Consider the following 19,294-nt stretch of genomic DNA (forward strand, 5'->3'; position numbering starts at 1 on the left):
AAAATGCTTGGGACCAGAAGTGTTTCAGATTTTGCATTTCAGATTTTTTTTAGATTTTGGAATATTTGCACTATCCCAGTTGAGCACCTGAAATCCAAAAATTTGAGATCCACAATGCTTCAGTGAGCATTTACTTTGATTGTCACATTGGCACTCAAGAGTTTCAGAGTTTGGAGCATTTCAGATTTTGGATTTTTTGCTTGGATATGCTCCAAACTGTATTACAAACATGTAGTTATTTTCAATTATATAGAGGTTCTGTTTGTATATTTTCCAATGCTGTTTAATGTTTCTGGATATATTTTCCAATGTTATATATTTACACAGGGGAAAATAATCATCACATTCTATTATTTTTCTACAGAAAAACAAATATTTTGCATACCTTTAAAATATTTTTTTAAGATTTGGCTAATAAAATTAAACATTCCTGATAGTGATGACTTCTAGATACTTTTTTCCTGGTGATTCTAATTATATAAATATAGTATAGAATGTCCCCAAGTATGATTTTGGGCATATCATAATAGGAGAGGTTGCTAAATATTATGATGGAGAGGACTCCTTTATTATATATGGTTAGCAAACATGGAGGTAAGCAGGATTTTTCAGTCTTTAATATATATATAGTTAATGTATTTGGTGAGTTGATAAGAGGAGAATACAACATGTGTTTCATAAACAAATTTGACAGTTTTTTTGGAGCACCACTGTGACTAATACTGCATAGAACAGATTTTAGAAATAGTACAGTATTAGCTGTTGCTAATAATATGGGAGAGTATGAGTAGCTACAAGTGAAATATAGAAATTTACATTTTTTAATGAAACTAACTTGTACCAGATTTAATTATAATACCTCTTCTTTAATGTATGAAATTTACTATTTTATTTTGGAAGATATATTTTTGGCCTAATTGGAAATACTCTATTTGAGTTTGTAGTATAAAGTCCTGAAGAGCCATGGCAACCCAAGTGGCCATGAGTTGACTGCCTCTGCGTTAGAGCTGATGATATAATCTATCCACACATGATCACATCTCAATTATCTCCTTGGAATAAACTAAGTAGAACATTTAAATTCCAAATGGTTTTCATCTTGTCTGTAACATGCCTCAAGGCGGCCTTTCTCCTACGTCTGCTGTCATTTCATATGTATTCAGAAAATTCAGTTTAGTTCAACCTTTGTTTCTATTATGTGTAATGCAATGTCAGAGTGCAAATTTATTTGAAGATTAGCTTGACATGCATAGTGTGCTCAATAAATGTTTGTTCAGTGAATGGATCGTGTTTCTCTTTAATGATCCAATTCTACAAAGAGTCATCTCAGTTATGGACCTGAATTCTCTACCATATTTTTCTCTAAGTTCCTTCTTCCTTAGTTTTCATGGGTGGCATTACTTGAGGAACATAACCATCAATGTCACCTTTGGCGGCCCCGTTCTTTATTTATAATATTTGAAATCTACCCTGGGGAAAGTCATTGCTGTCATCACTCGAAGGTGAGACAACCACCTCACCTTCCAGTGAAGATGGAGCCAACCATCTTTTTATTTAGCATCATCTGACTTTTTAAAATATATTTCCTTCAAGTGCTAACATTTTTTTGCTGTTGTTTGAGGTAGATTAAGTGGAGGAGGTGATTCTGTGGCAAGAGAATGTGGGAAAGTGGAAAGAGCATGGGCTTTGGAATCAGATTAAAATCTGGATTTCAGCTGTATCACTTAGTTATTTGACTTCAGTAAGATTCTTAATCTTTGAGCCTCAGTCACATCTGGAAAACTGGGAATCACACTTACATTTAATGGTGGCTATAAGGAATATAGTTGTGAAAGTCCAGGCACATTATAGATGCACAATAAATGATAACTATAGTAATAGGTGTCTGTTGCTATCCTTCTCCTCCCTGTACACTTACTAAGTTATCACTTATTTTCAGTATTATTCACATGTGAAAAACTACGGACTGGGCTTGTATACATGTCTATGTCTTTATTTATATTAGAAGTTAAACAAAATCTTACCTGAACCAATTTTTTAAAACAAGCTATAAAATATTGATTTCTTTCCATTTGCCGTTCTTTTTCCCTCTAGATGTTAGTTAGTTTGAGCGGTGGTTGTAGTAGTAATAATAATAATAGCTCACAAGTTTTGAACACTTATAACATGCCAGACATAGTTCTCAGTACTTTGTATGTTTTAACTCATTTAATCTTAAGAATAATGCTCTATGACACAGTGACTTTTATTATTCACATTTTGTAGTTGAGGAACCTGAGGCCTAGAGAGATTAAGTCCAGTATGACACAGCTAGTAAATGGTCCAGCCCCAGTTGAGCTCAGGCCGACTGGCTCCAGAGCCCACAGTTTTTCTCAGTGTATTCTACCGCCTTCCTTAATGTGGCAGTGGTAATACAGCAGGCTGTCACATGCATAGTTATAGAGGAATAATTGCCAACATTTAGTTGTACATGTGGCATGTTCTTTACTGGATGCCTATAATTAAAGATAACCACCTCACCTCTTATTTTAGTTGAAGGTCTTTAAAAATTACAGTATAGATTATGTCTTTTGGTTTACACATTCATATTAGGCTATTTCCTAATTTCCTTATAGATCCTGTTTTAAAATAATACTAAGCAAACTTTTATCCTTGTATTAATGTTTTAGAATTTTTGCCTCTTAAAACAAAAGGCCAGTCTAGTGGGTATGGCTGTATGAATCACTGTAGTCTGTCTAATAGTGTCTAGTAGTCTCTGTAAAGTTCATGAAAGGTCTAAATTGAAGTGTCTGTTTATATTCTAAGAAGAATATCTTTCACATATAATTCAAGCCAATCAAAGACACATGCTGAGGTTTTGAGAATTAAATTGCACAACATACATTATTTGATACATTTTTTTGCCTCGTATTCCCACCTGATAAGAGTACCAGGACTACATTTTTATCTTTGCCTTAGAGGCATGTTGAATATTGAAAACCACGTATATATCTTCGCATAGAAATTTACAAAATATCTTCTTTTTAAATATGACCTATCTCTAATTTGAGTTGATGGGTTATTCCTAGTTACATTTTTATATTTTTCTAAATTTTGATCTTTGTTATTCCTCCTATGTCAGTGTTCATTAAAAACCCACATTCCTCATATGTCCTCAGTGCTCATTAAAATCTTTCCTTGGTGATCTTCTTAAAGGGACCATGAAGTTTGGGGCACGGTTCATCAAAATCAAATTTCAGGGTTACTATAAGTTATTTTTTATGCTGGGATTATTCAGGTAACATATATAATTACATACATATGTCACATACAGAAATACATTTTTCAGATAACATATATAAAGGACTTTAGTTTTTAAGGTTTTATTTTCAGTCATTTTAGTTTCTTACTAGCAGTAATATTTTTCAAAAGTAAAAAGTGAGTTTGACCTTGATTTTTCTAGGGTAGTTTTTAATCATCTAAGTTACTGAATTGTCAACTGATGTGCTTTGTGTTACTGTGTGTGTTTAAGAGTCATCCTTATTCACTTGGTAAAAATAGTTTATTCTTCTCTGCTAGTAGGGACATGTTCATTAAATATATAAATAGACAGATCTAACAGTACATTATTCATTTTATAACATTTTATAACATTTTTTTGTGAAATGTAACACATACAGATTTTAGTGCACAAATCCTAAATTGAAACAATTTAATTTTCACAAAGTGAGCAGGAAGATCTTGTATCAAGAACTAAAACATTACCTGTACCCATAGGCCCACATAATTTACTCTTGAAAATATATTCTGTGTAATTAAGATATTTTCTCAAAGCTTACACTTGAAACCCTTGAAAGAAGGTATTATTCTTTCTTTGAAAAGAGAGTAAACATATAATTGTTTCTGTTAATTTATATTAATAGCACTTAGCACACTGTCTAGTAAGGGTGGTAAATAATTTCTTAATGAATTTGTAGAGTTTGTAGACTTACATTGTGCAGGACTAATGTTTTGATATTCCCATGGTTTTAAAATGAGATTTAAAGCTGTTTACAGGAAATCACTTCCATCTAAAATTGTTACTAAGAATAGATATTATTACTATTTTAATATGCTAAAATAGTTTAAGCTTTGGATTACTTAAATACTGTAAAGCATTATTATTTTATATATAAAGGAACAGATGCCTACAAGTATATTTTCTTTGTTATGTCTGTAAATAGTCTTCCAGTCACATCCCCCAGGTATTCTTCCTGGTTTTTAAAATTATTTAAATAGGTAGGCTATCCATTCCCTTCACTAAGTAGTCACTATTAGTAAAGTTTGATGTGTTTCATCAGCAATATGATCATATAAAGCAATGGGTTTTCTATATTTCACACCGCACTGGGCTCTGTGAAGCGTCTCTGGGGGTTCTTTGATGTCTAGACAGTTTAAATTATGCCTACTCCCCTGCCTCCAAATTCCACCCCTGTTCTGCTTCAGGGGTTGTGGGAAACGAAAACAAACCAGAAGGGTTCCATAGCCCTACAGTCTAGGGAAAAAAACAAACAAGTAGAATAAGCTGTATATCCACCCTGGCAGGTGTATAGGAAAGGGCCCAATTATAAGAGATGGAGAAAAAGGAAAAAAAATGGGGGCAAATATTGTCTGCGTATTTATTTATGATTATATTTATTATATGCAAATGCGTGTGCATTATGAACAAAATGAAACTTTATAGAATTATTAGGGAAGAAAGTTAAAGTCATCTCTTCCCCGAGTACCCAGTTCTTTCCTCTCCACCTCCCCATAGGCAGCCAAATCTATGGCTTTGGTGGGTTTCCTGTATACTGTCTTATTTATTGAAATGCTAATATAACAAATTGTGTTTTAAGTTGGAAAACTAACTGTCTTTTCTTCCTTTCTTTTTGTTTTTCCTTTTATAAATCGGGATATCATGGTTTTTCCAATTCATCTTGTTAGAAAGTAAGTAACTTTTGAAATTTCAGAAATTTTTTTTATTAAAACATTGATGCTTTATTGCTTCATATACATATTCTATTACAGGATTTTTAGCTTTTAATTCTGATTGGTGATTAACCTTTGTGTTAACTGTGAAATAAAAGTTTTTTGGAATAAAGTAAAAATAATAAATGTTACATAGGTGTTCGTGCTATCTAAGAATACACACTTTTAAAGCATGTCTGCCTCAGTTTTTATACCTATAGTTAATCATTATGTTTAATAGATATGTATGTGTGTGTGTATGTAAATGTGTCATGTATTTACTAATTCTGTTTTTTTCTTAATATAAAAATATATAAATCAGACTTTTATTTATTCCTGGTCAATAGCAGTTAAGACATATTTCTTCAGGAAAAGTGGTCTGAGATTTTATGGAATTGTTGAGAATAATAGTAATAAATAAATGGCATGAAAGATTTTAAAAATACATTTTCCTGTCTATATCTTGCATTGGATGAATCAGTTACCTTTTACTAAGCATTTATCTCTTTTGATGCTGATTTTTTATTGTTTTTAAATAAAATGGACCAGGATAGTGTTTTTTTCCATGAAGAAATGTAAATGATATGCTTAAAATTAAGTGACTAATCAGTGGTTGACTTAAGTTGTAAAATTTGAATTTTGCAAAATATTTTTTAATTCTTCTAAAATGTAACTGTTGCATAAATTTGAAATACAACAAATTTTGGTTTGAAAAAAATTATAAATTACAATAGCTGAGATTTTTAGAGATGTAATTGTGAATTACGTTTTAAAATTTTTCATAATCTTGAGATTATTAAATTAAAAAAGTATAATTTAATATATTCATACTTAATAGAGCTCTTCATTTGTATGAAACTGTGTGCTTATCACATGTTTGCAGCAAGTATAGTATTAAATTGCTATTTAATAGCCAATTTATCTTCTACAATTATCTTAAGTTTACTTATACCTTAGAAAGAAACTGTAAATTATGGTCATGTCATATTTGTTCTGTATTTCTTAGTTGCCTTTAAATCTGTGTTATTCTTCAGTATTCTAAATCTGAGTTCTTAGAATTGTGTACATTTTAGGACCTTAGCAATTGAGAGCAGAAAGAATATTGTAGAGTTTCATGTTAGGTGGACAATTTTATTAAGTTATATTTTTAAAAGTCTACATTGTGTCATTTTTATGTATTGGATTCTATTTTACTTATGGTGTTAACATCTTCTTGCCAAGTCTCTATGAAAAGTCTGTATTTCTGACAGTTTCACTAAATTAAAACTCCAAAGATCTGGCATAATCATTCCCAGCTTCAAATTTTCTGTGCTTTTGTCTGAAGATTGTAATGTAAAAATATATACTTGCAGTGCTCAGTAAAACATGTATTGCATTATTTATCTGGAATTTATTCATGGAGACACATTTCTGGGGAGATGAATATATTTTATTTTATAGGTATGCCTGGGCCTACTTTAAATATAAGCAACAATCTTTTGTGAAGGAAAATAATGAAATGAGGTCTGTAAGCTTGTAGGAGCTTCATGAGAAAAGATATTACATAAGCACACAGCATTATTACTATGTGTACTTTAGTGTTACAACGACATTGTTCTATGACCAAATTTATATTAAGGACTCTTGTTTCTTGTCAAACCCAATGGAATAATATTTATGTGTTGGCAAAGAGAAGCTGCTTCCTAAAATAATAACGGTTATTCATATTATAATACTTATAAACCTTTATAACCATGATGCATATATATGCTGACTTGCTGTTAAATGTGTTCTGGCAATTCAGCAAATTTGACTTTTTTGTTTTACTGGTGAATTTTCATAGTTAGTAAGCGATTTGGTAACCTTGGTTTTTAGAAAACTTTTAATTTAGTAGCACAAATTATGATTTTATCCCCCACATTCAAAGTTTGAAAGCTTAATATCTTAAAGGCCCTATTGTCCCATAATATTTTGGACTAAATACCTATAATTCCTAAGAGGCATGTGGGATGAGGTAGAGCTTCTAATAAAAATTAGTTTGACAAAATATTGATCTTTTGGCATATTAGGAAGTAAAATGTGTATGGAAATATGGTTAAATGAAAGCAATCATTATAGCTCTAAATCCTAGCTTGCTAAACATTAGTTTGCAAGCAAAACACAAAAAGTGTTTTAACATATACCCCAGGAAATGCCTATGTATTATGTATTTCATAAGCATTTTTCCAAATATATGAATACATTCCAATAATGTTTATACATATGTGCTTTAGTATTTTTAATCATTAGTTTAATGCTGTTTGATTTCTTTAAAAAATGATTTCATAATTCAGCCACTAGCATCTTTGTCACAGAACATAATTATTAGCTGGGCAGAATTCCCAAGCACATATTTCTTTATTTGACATATCTAATTGAGAAAAGGATGTCCTTGTAGAGGTTGTATCTGAGATATAAATACAGATATACATTCTTATTTGGCCATGTAAGAAATGCAGTCCTGTGAGTAACTTAAATAGTTATAATTTCAAATCAGTTCTTCCCTGGTTTATTATTCTTTTGTTGCTTTTCAGCCTATGAGATGGAGCTGCCCTTGAACTTGATTTTTTTTTTTTTGATCATTCAAGTGCAACCATCAAGTTGTCAGTAATATTTAAAAACTGAGACTTCATGGTGTTATTTGTAAAATAACACCACATAAATGTTTGGTTTTTGGTTTCTTTAAAATATAGTATTGGTTGCTTTATGAATAAAAGCATAATTTCAAGTTAGGAGACTTTTTGCCTTAAGCCTATAAAACAGATGCATCTGATTAACTTTGGTGAAACTGGACTGGCCCTTTATTGTAATGTAGATGTTTTCGAGGTTGGGAGGATATTTTTAAAAGGCATGCAAAAAAAAAAAAAAAAAAAAAAGACTTTTTTTTTTTTTCTTTTTTGAGAGACTCAGAGAACAGTTTTGCCATAGAAGCTGCACCTCAGACTGCTTCATTTTTGCACACTTTTTATTTTCTAGTGGAACCTCTCCATTAGCCTGTCTGAATGCAATGCTTCACACTAACACTCGAATAGGGGATGGAACATTCTTCAAAATCCCTGGAAAGTCAGGCCTCTATGCTCTCAAAGTAAGTTGTATTGTTCTGCATATTATGCCTGTTAAGTTATTACTGTATCATGCATTTTTTCAGACATGTGAAGGTAAACAAAATGAGATTTGGGTGAAGGGTAGAAGACTGACCCTTATGTCTTCTAAATATTTTCAGATGTCTTAAAAATGATTTCATATTAAGAATAAACAATGACATTTTTCTTTAAGGAAAGAATATCTGTGGTTTTATTCCATACATATGGTAATGAAAAATAGTTGTGGCTTCCTTATAATTCTTGATTCTTTAAAATTTATGGGGAGGGGTGTCATGGATCATCAGTCAGGAGTTTAAGATGATCACAATTGCCATAAACTCTTTGGCTTAATGACCATCAGTTGACATACAGGATTCACACCTGTATGCGTTCCTGTCTTTTATAGAAATAAGAAATGTATTCATTCTTCTTGAAAACTTACTGATTTAAGTCAAGTATTTAATTTTAAAACACGTTGATCTCAAGAAAGTTTTACAAATATGCACACTTGTTATATGAGAATAGAGAAATAACATTGAAGGCTTTAGGTAACTGTTTTAATTATTTTACTTTGTAATTTCAGTAATTTTAGGGGGTACAACTGTGAATTATTTTAGTGGCATTCCCATTTCCTTCTAGAATGGAAAATGCCATCTGAAGTGCAGAATTCCAAAGGACAAAAGCTTTTGATCTACAAATGGTTGTGTAACTTGGAATAAGTAAATTCAGTTATTATTTCTTATAAATTAAAAATAAGTCACTGCTTTACTAAATAATGGATTATATTTACAGCTCATTAATTACTTTTGAGATTCTTGTAAATGTTAAAAGTTATACCTGGCAAAGAAAGCAGGGATTCTTCCTCAGCTATTAAGCATCAGGCTCTTGTCCCAGTGTGTGTTTCAGAAAATAACACAGGTTAATAAAAACAAACAAACAAACAAACAAAAAAAACTTGTATTTTGTTCTGTTCCTTTTTTGCCACGTGGGGTAGCTGATTAAGTTAACTGATTAAAATTCTGAGTTGTTAAGCCGTTTCTTTACATAAGGAAGGATGCAGAATTGAAAAAAAATGGAAACAACATATGTCAAAAGGAAATGTTTTCATTTTGCTATCAGTTTTAAAAGGTTATTCAAATAAACAACAGTGGCAATGGCCTTTTCCGGTTTTTTTTTTTTTAAGCAGTGATTTTACATTAATTAAATCAGCATTGAAATTCCAAGTTACTAATAACTGTGATAATACTTTAGGATATTAAAAGTATTTTGAATGTTTTTAGTTGCTAGTACATCTCCATAAACCATCTTTTTGAAAATAATATAGAAAGAGGAGTCGTCATGCCCAGTGGATGGCACGTTGGATTTAGTCTGTGAGTCTGAATTGGAGGGTACAGAAATGGCCGAGGCAAATGCCAATGGAGAGGAAAATGGAGGTAAGCATGAGAAACCCGTGTTCTCTTAAAAGTGATATAGAATGCCAATAATTCACTAATTAAATGCCCCACCATTATAGATACAATTTTCTTCTTGCCGCTTACTAAGATTTATCATCGAACACTTTTGACTCAAATAGATCAGCATCTAAGAAAAGTATACAGTTTTTGCCTTTTTGTTTTTTAACAGTGTGTATTTCCCTGAATAATTTTCTTGAATGTTACCAGTATCACTGTATTTCTCCTGCAAGGTGAGAGGGTTACTCGGGAAGTATCTACTGGATTTATTCTTCTGGGAGGACTGAGTATGCCAATGTTTTATTTCTGATTGTGCTGATTTTTCCGGTGATCACAAGTACTTTTATAATAGCTTTGTTCCTTGGTTTGTCCTTTGTAAATTAAGCTTAGTATTATCATTCCTCACAGAAAAATGAGGACCAAATAAGAGGTTTTCTTGTTACAGACTTTTGAAAAGTGAGTGACCCTTCCACAATTCTAACGGGAGGGCATGTTTCACTTCTGAATTCTATCCATGCGAATTCATTTTTATCTTTCTCAAGACAATTATATTATTATTCTGTTGGTGTATATAATTCTGTACTGCAATTTTGGCAAATCTGTGTCCCACAATAGCTGCTGTGCCTTCTTCTACTCTACCCACTAGTCCCACAAATGGACCCAGATCATGATTTGGGAGGAAGACTATGTAATTAAAGTCTCTGTCAGCGGACTCATAGGAGTGAGTAAATTATCTTTAAACAAACCTTAAAGGATCCTTGCAGATATATTGTATTTTAGTAATAAGCCAAAGTCATTCATTTTATTAATGGCGATGGGAGTCCCTTTGTGTGCTCTCTGCTTGCTGACTGAACACTCCTGCCCTGTACACTTGCGTGCTTTCTGTAGGCCCCGTAAGACTGATGCTGCTTCCGTTCCTATCTGATCCGCAGCAGAGGTTGTGTATTTACTATTGGAAACACAGATTCTTGTCTTAGTAAAATGACTGCAGACTGCTTTATAGACTGTTTTTTACCAACTTTCATTTGACTCAATGTACCTATTCCTATGCCTTTTGAAAACTCAGCCCCCATTGTTATGGTAATGATATGAATCTTGGCAGGTCCTTGTGGTTAGAAAGAGGACAAGGCAGAGATGCACAGCAATTTCTGACTTTCTAGAAGTGCTGGTGAATGGGGCATACTCTTCCCTTTCAGTAGCATGAAGGAGAATTCCTGTTGAGCTGCCTGCTTGCTGGAGGACTCATCTGCTTGCTCTCCCAGCAAATATATTGAGCTTCTACTATGTGCCAAGTACTGTTCTTGACATTGCAGTTGCAGCAATGAGAAACAAAAACAAATCTCTCATGGAGCTTATGTTCTCTGAGAGACAGACAATAAGCAAAGTAAATATGTAAAATGTACAGCTTGTTCAGTGGTGACAAGTGGTATGGGGTAAAATAAATGAGAGAATAAGAGTAGGGGACAGGGATATGTTTGAAAAAAGACCTGAGAGGAGTGAGAGAGCAGGCATTTAAGGCAAGAGAATTCTAGGTAGTGGGAACAGCAATTACAAAGGCCTTGAAGCAGGAGAAGTTCCTAAAATGTTCCCAAAACAGCAAGAGGCTGGCATAGCTGTGAGGCCAGAGTGAACAAGGGAGATCTAAGATACAAAGCCAGAGAAGGTACAAAGGCCAGATTATATAGTGCCTTGATAGTGGCTTTTGTTTTGAGTGAGATATTAAAGCATTGCAGAGTTTTGAGCTAGAGAGACCAACAATTTCACTTACATTTTCGTAGGATCACTAAGTACAAGAAAAATATGAGAACAAGGACAGAAACAGGGAGACCAGTTAGAAAGTTATTATCTTAATCTAGAGGAGAGGTGATGGTGATTTGAATAAATGGAGTCGCAGTGGATGTGATGAAGAGTGACTGGATTCTGATGCATTTGAAGGTTGATCCAACAGGAGCCACTGGCAGATAAATGTGGATGGGAGGTAACGAACGGAGTTGGAGATGACTCCAAAGTTTGAGTGTGAGCAAGCAGAAGAATAGCATTGTCCTTAGCTGGGACAGAAGAATATGTAAGAGCAACAGCTTCGGGTCAGAGGGTTGTTGATCAGGAATTCAGTTTTGGACATATTGAGTATAAGATCCTTTTCAACATCTCGGTAGAAATGTTAAGTAATTGAACTTATCTGTCTGAAATTCATGGGAAAAATCTTGCTGGAGATGTACATTTGGAAGTGATCAGTTTATAGATTATCTTTAAAGACATGAAACTGGATGAGATCACCAAGGAATTGAAGGTAAATAGAAAAGAGAAGAGGCCGAAAGACTGGGGACACTTAGGGACACTTGAATTTTAACAGGTTGGAGAGATTGTAGAAAACAGCAAATGAGACTGAGGATAAATGGACATGATAGCATGTCTTCTAAGAAAGTGTTTCTGGGGATGAAGTGACTCAAATGTTCCAATGCTTTTGATATGTGAAGTTATGATGAAGATTAAGAAATTACCACTACCTGTAGTCCCAGGTACTTGGGAGGCTGAGGCAGAAGGATCACTTGAGCCCAGGAGTTTGAGGTTGCTGTGAACTACAATGGTGCCACTGTACTCTAGCCCTGGGTGACAGAATGAGACTCTGTGTCAATAAAAACAAGAAAAAGAAAGGAGGGAGGATGGAAGGAAAGGAAGGAAGGAAAGAAGGAAGGAAGGAAGGAAGGAAGGAAGGAAGGAAGGAAGGAAGGAAGGAAGGAGAAGAGAGGAGAGAGAAAAAAAGAAAAAAAAGAAAGGAAAGGAAGGAAGGAAAGAATGAAGGAAGGGAGGAAGGAAGGGAGGGAGGGAGGGAGGAAAGGAAAGAAAGAAAAGAAAGAAAGAAATTACCACTGGATTTACCTTTGTGAGGGCATTGATCAACTTGACAATGACAACTTTTGTGAATTGGTAAGATCACAGCCTAAACAGGTTCGAGAGAATGGGAGGAGAGAAATTGGAGACCACAAGTGTAGACAGTTCTTTCAAGGAGTTTTGAGGTAAAGGGGAGGAGTGAAATGGAAAAATATCTAGAAAGGAAAGAATGAAAAGAAAGTTTTTTTTTAAGTATAAAATATAATAATTGTTTACTAATGGGAAAATTCCAGTTGATAATTGATAATGTGAGAGGGTACACTATTTTCTTGTGCTTGATTAGATGAGGGGAAATGGAACGTATTCAACATATGAAGAGATTGGCATTAGCAAGGGATGTAGACAGGTACCCTAAAGGAGGCAGTAGGAAAAGTCAAAGTATTAATATTTCAGCAAAAGTGAAGGTAGGTGAGTCCATGTGGAAGGGGCTCATAGAAGTTTGCTTTTTATTGCTTTATTTTTCTCAGTAGTTTCCTATTTCACTGAGGGTGAGGATAGGGGAGGTGGTTTTGTAGATTTAAGGAGAAGATGTAAAATGTTTTTCTTAGAGAATCTGATAGCATTAAGGACACTCTCAGGGTTATTAATCCTGACTGTAATATGAGAACAGCCAGATGGTTGTATATTTTGCTCCAGACACGTTCAGGACTGCTGTACAAGTACAGAGTAGATGTACGGTTAGATTTGACTGGAGTTGGGGCTTTGCCAAATGTGAATGATAAAGCAAGAGGAGTTGGGGGTGTATGAAATGGAGTAATTAAGGTGCACATCCATAGCATTTGAGTTGGATGTGGAGGCAAGTGAAGACACAATTGTGTAAGGGGTGGTATAAAGAAGGAAGTCTCATTGGTGTGGAAAGATTGTTTGATTTGGTGTCCTAAAGAAAATGAACTGGAAGCATAGCCGATGTGAGAGTGGAATACATGAAATTGAATTTAGCGTACTGTTATGGAATGTATTTCCTAAGATGAGAGGAAAGAAGGGAGTTAGGTTTAAGGCTATCATGAGTGATTAGGCCATGTGTGTACTCTTCAGAATTTTCTGGATGAGTGGCCCACCCATGGCTGAAATTTATCACCCCTCTGTTTGGCCAGCCTAGTGCTGTTTGTTGGGGCTGGCTCTACCTGGAGGAAAGATTGCCTTTTCTTATTTGCATAAAGCTGTTGTAAAGGCTGGTGGTGGCCACTGGCATAAGATATTAGAGAATCATCTGAATGGATATTGAAACAGACAATTATGATAGAGGTAGCATGGACAAGATGTGATGTTAATATTTAGGAGCTAAAATCGTCAAAAAATGAAGGAGAGTAAGGGTAAGGACAGTAAGAAGGAGTAGTTGGTAGTATAGTCTAATGACATGAGCTATGACATTAGAGACAACAAAGGAGCCAGAGAGGGAGAGTGGTCTTGGAAGGAACAATGAGGTGAATATAGGTCACCTATTTCCTTTTGAGGCCCAGTGTACCATAGGTGTGGAAAAGAAAAAGGCCACCACCTGAGATCATTCCAGGAAAACTAGTGTTCATAGGAGACAGCCAAGGTTTGTACATCAAAATGTGAAGGGAGTGTTCAGAGAAAAGATGGAGGTTGCGGGAAATTTTGCTAATGACTAATCCTGAGTTCCAGAGGAAACAGTGGGAGAGTTTTAGTAGTTGGGAAAGGGCAGGAGATGGCAGGAGAGCATTCAGCCAATAATTAAACCAAAGCAGGGGTAAGCAAACTCCCCTAATTTGAAATGTGAATAGGTACCTCACAAAATAACACATACCCACACATATCCAGCTAATGAGACCAAAATTAGATTTCCTGGCCTTTCCTTTGAAGTTGCATTTGGGAAATTGCTTTGTGGAATCACTGAAAGAATGATAAATAGCTTATTTCCTTGAGTATTCCTTGACTTGCTCACTTTTGCATCTTACTGCAAACCACAGTTGCTTCTTGTAGGACAAGTATATTTCCTATCCTGTGTAAGTACCATATACCTCTGTGTATAGCCCATCAATCTAGCCTCAGGATGCATTTTCTAACCTAGATATTGAAAATATATTGAGTTCATTATTTTATTTTTTTACCAGTGAGGAAACAAACTCCAAGTCTTAAGCCCAGGTGTATGTGACACCAACGGCCAGGCTCTAATCACTCGGACACCCTGCATAGAAACTACAGGAAGCACTTTTTAACCTGTGGTCATTGGTACTGTTTGCCTTTCCAACATTAGTCCAAATCCATTCTGATCATAAACTTAAGATTTTGACAAAGAGGAAACCCTGGCTTGTCTAAATGAATGTTGAGATATCATATGATTTCTTACAATTCAGTAATAAATTCCAGGAAACTGAACTGCTTTAGGTGATTTCCTTGCTTACTATGTTTCTAATACATATTTGAACCAAAAGTTAGAATGGACATACTTTCCACACTTCTTACAGCTGTACAAATATGCTTTGAAAATCTGGTCAGAAAGAGAAGGTGGAGTATATGTTTGAATATGTGTGAGGGAGCAAGAGGGGTGTGGGGAGAGAAAGGTAGCAGGAGGGGAGCAAGGGGAGGAGGGCACCATCTGTTTCTCTGTCTTTATTCCCCTCCCCCTCTTCTAGTCCTCCTTTGAGATGAAAGAGTGGGGAGTATTGAGGTGAGTCATAGTCATCAGTTCACAAGATACCCTTGATACATGGAAAGAGTAAGTCTCTGCTACCAGAGTTATTTCAAATTAATAAAGATTGACATTGGCTGCACTATTAAGAGAGTAAGTAGAGAACTATTTGAGAAGAAAGCATTTTGCAAAAACTGGTAAAAAAGAAATCTTAGCTTGATTCCAGTCCTTAACATTTGAGTCCTTAGGCAGAGTTAAGATAATGGTAGTAATGCTTTAGTCCTCTTCTTGGAACCAACTGGCCAAGGAAACATTCTTTTAAAATAAGAGTTGCTTTGCCAAGATATTTTAAGTTTTGCTGAAAAATTTTACAATGTGGGAAACATGGGCCATTATTGATAGTGGAATTTACAAGCACAGAATGATGGTTATATGTGTTTCTTTGACTTCTGAACAGTTTCTCAAGTTATTAAGAATTCTCTGGACTTGAGAAAGTAAATTGTTCAGATTTTACAAGCTAAGCTTTAGAGTGATTTAGGTGAATCACTTGATATATCTGTGTTGACAACCCATGACCATTTATGCCTATATAAGTATAAATCTATGTCACCCAAAGAAAATATTATGAATTTTATGGTCTATTTTAGTCAGAGATTTATGGGTATGTTTGTGTCTGAGTTGTTTTCTGAGCATAATACATTGGTATATCATGAGTTTCCTCACACATATTAAGTTGACTTACAATGTGTTGCCGGTCTGCAGAGCCCATACATATTTTATATGAAATGATACCATCAGTAGACGGTCTTCACCCTCTTCATCCTCTATCTGTAAATTGTTATTAGGAAGAAAAAAAATATGTTTCTCTTTTTGTGGTCCTAATATATTTCATCTTTAAAATAAACAGCAACCATCCTATTTATATTTTTAAAATGAGGAAACCAGAGAATGTACAGTTTTCATCCACAGAGATCAAAAAAGGTTCTGCTTGCTATTAACCCTAATGGTTTTCAGGGAGGAAGCAGCTCTCTGGCAAGGGAATTAGTATTTTAAAAGTCTGTGTTGAGGAAAAAAAAAATATAAAGAGAACATGTGTCCTATGTTTTAGACCTTAGATCCCAGGGTAAATAATGATTCCAACATTTGAGGAATTTTATATGGTCCTTTTTCATTATTCTTTATGGCCAGTTTTATAAGTGGGTTTCTGATTGTGTGATTCTTGGCAGAGTTATGTTAACTTAATGAAACATTATTCAGCTCCCTCTTTGTTTTCCCTGGCTCAGAGGCCACAGTTGGAGGGGTCTTTTATCAAAAGTGGAAAGTACTTTAAGGTGGCCTGAAGTGTGTGGATAGGATCTCGATGAAGACATCAGTTATGCAGAGATGAGGAGCTTTGTGGAGAAAGTGAGGAGGATACTAATAAAGGTTCAGGCACCACGAGGAGTAGTCACACTGACAATTTATCAGGCTATTTTATACAAGGGGAAGGGAGAGGAAAATGAGGGCGATGGTGGAGTTGTGAAGGGAGTGTTTTCAGTAACTTTTGAAGATATTGCCCACCACCTTGGTGTCTCCTTCCTCATGGTATTACCTGTCTTGTTTTGCTGGAGATTTTTCAGTAGCTTGTCTGTGAATGTTCTGGTATGATTTTCCATAGGATAGTACGTATCTGCATCTTCGTGTTCAGGAGGTGGAGGGATAGGAAGGTGTTGATAGGCTTCAGAGTGTTCATGGAGGAAGACAACATGGCATGACCAGCTTCTACCTGGCAGCCATTCCTAAGAATCTTGCAGGTGAGAAAAGGAAACTCCTTCAGTGTCTATACCAGGTCCCCTGATTTGGGGGTGGGTTAAGCCAATTTGTCTGTCATCCAACATCTTCACATTTTAGTCACCTGCTTTGTTAGCTCATGGAGACACCTGCTCTATGTTGGTGGCCTAGAGAAACTTAAGTATGTGAAATTATGTTGTTTTAGTTACATATGGAGGAAAATGCAAAGGAAAGAGAATAAATACTCTTCACAGTCAGAAATGACCATTGGCAGGATATAAAACTTCCTCTGCCCACTCTTTCTCATTTTTCCTTCTTTCATCCCAGCCCACAGAGTACACAATTCATGAGAAGCAAAAGGGCTTTCAAATGATCATGCAGTCCTGGGTAGCATCTCATGTCAGTGTTTTACTTAAACCAGTCAATTCAGTAAGATGTTATTCTACTAATAAAATAGATATCCAGAGGAATAGAAATCTCACAGTCACCCTTATATTTGTCCCTCTGTATTTTTGATAACCTTTATAGTGAAGAATCTTTTTGTTTTGTTGAAATCTTTTGTGCTTTTAATTAAACTATTTCCTCATTTTTTTCCCTCTTTGATGATGGGGAACAGCTGGTTACCCCTTCATCTTCTCCAAATGACTTATCCAAACTCTTTCAAACATTACTTATTGGTACTACTTTTCATTTCTTTTATCCATTAGGGACCTCTCTTTCTTACATATTTCTCCTTGAACTGTGAACTTTGTTCTTGTATAAATGGATTTTGGCCAGCTTTGAGAGTGCAGAGATATGAAGGAAAAAAAGTTTTAAGTGCAGATAAAATGACCCATTTAAGTGTACTTTCTCCTCTTTCCTTCTGTTATGAGTGAAATATTTCATAATACAGAGATGAAGATTGGGAAGAGAGTAGGATCTCACAGTAAAAACAAACTCCCTCTCAAATAGAAACAAAATTAAAGGTAAGTCCCCCATTACTCATCTTAACTAGCCAATTTTCTGTTTAATTTTTATAATCTATGATTGTACATGTGAACAAAGCACTCATGTTCTTCAAGGGAAAGTGCTTTTTCATTGATGCCAGATAATCCACTCTCTCTTTTGTCTTTAAAGTGACAGTGTGTAACCATTTCTCAAACAGCCACCTGGGTATCTAACCTAACTCCCCTTTGTTTTATCCTGGAGTTAATATTTTATATGTTGAAGTATAAAGTAATTAGTAAGGATGCCCATGAAAAAAACACTTACCCTTGGCCCATGCCAACCTCTTGCTGACATCCTTCCTGTCTACTTTCTTTCTGTTTCTCATTTTCTAGGTTGATTGCTTTATTTCTGTGCAGCTCTTTCAGGAACCTGATGCAGCATGGGAGATCACAGGTGTTATGCCAGTGTAAAATAAATAGACTTTAACGTTTTCTCCCCCCCCCCCCCACAAGCAGCATAGTGTGTTATTACTCTCCATCACTCTGAGAGAGAAATCCTTACTGGTTCTATGGTAGAAGGAGGTTGATGGTTAAAGGTTGGTAACTGTAGGATGTGCTTTTCCTGCTAAATATATTTATTATTGGTTTGAGTTTTCTCTCTTTTCCTCTGTGTTTGAAGAGATGTTTTATGGATATCTAGAGATATTAATATAACTAAATTGGCCGGGCTAGAAAATTGAGTACTTGTCGAGGGATTCCTTTAGGTACATCTTCAGTGTGTGAAAATGTTCTTCCTAGTTACCTATGGAACTTAAGTGTCCTATCCAGTGCAAACCAAAGTGTGTATGTGAACCACTTGTAGACATCATAATGAAGTTGTGGTATATCCAGTTCTGTGCCATGTGAACATCATTTGCAGCATCTTATATCACCCCCCAAAATCAGTAAGGTGTCCAGCATGATTCCGTCTTGTAAAAACATGTTCTTACAAATTACTATCTGATTCACCATTCCTCTTGGTTCATTTTGTGCTTTTTTTTTCTTTTGGAAACCTCTTCTGAATAAGAAGACTTCATTCAGCTAATGAAGCAGGTTATAAAATAGAGTAAATATTTCAGTTGCACTAGGTATATTTTATTCATAGAAGATATTCTAAATATTATCAAGAGTGTCAGTACTTCCAATGTTTAATTCCTTGTTCTATGAACGTTTCTTAGGGGGAAAAAAGCCTATTTCCATTATTTTATTGCTAGTATTGCTCTATTTAATGGCTTGCTTTTCTTGGCATCTCATATTGTTGGAATGTTTTAATGCAATAAGAAAATTTGCTTAAACCCAAATACCCATACCTATCGGGGCACAAGGAATGTTTTTAAAGAGGGCAGCTCTCCTTTGACAGAATCCAAAAAGGATTAAACAATTATCTTTTTATTTTTTTCCTGAAAGAAATGGAGTCCAGCAAAGATTTAATTGGGGTTAAAAGGGTTTCTCTGGATTTATTTAAATCTTTTATTTTTCTATTTTCAATTTTTGGCATGCATTTTGTAGCTGGATATATTCAGAATATCTAATATACACAATTTCAAATGTAAG

At 34.8% G+C, this 19,294-nt stretch overlaps 1 protein-coding gene across 1 annotated transcript in view; it reads left to right on the top strand.

The window, feature by feature from the left end:
• Positions 1-19,294, top strand: part of ASXL3 (ASXL transcriptional regulator 3) — a 136,368-nt gene that overhangs the window by 28,575 nt on the left and 88,499 nt on the right. The window contains exons 2-3 of the mRNA XM_045527209.1: positions 7,963-8,071; positions 9,394-9,502. Coding sequence (XP_045383165.1) covers positions 7,963-8,071; positions 9,394-9,502 — 218 coding nt within the window. The remainder of the gene's footprint in view (positions 1-7,962; positions 8,072-9,393; positions 9,503-19,294) is intronic.

This window comes from Lemur catta, chromosome 16 (genome assembly GCF_020740605.2).
Source record: "Lemur catta isolate mLemCat1 chromosome 16, mLemCat1.pri, whole genome shotgun sequence".
NCBI lineage: Eukaryota > Metazoa > Chordata > Mammalia > Primates > Lemuridae > Lemur > Lemur catta.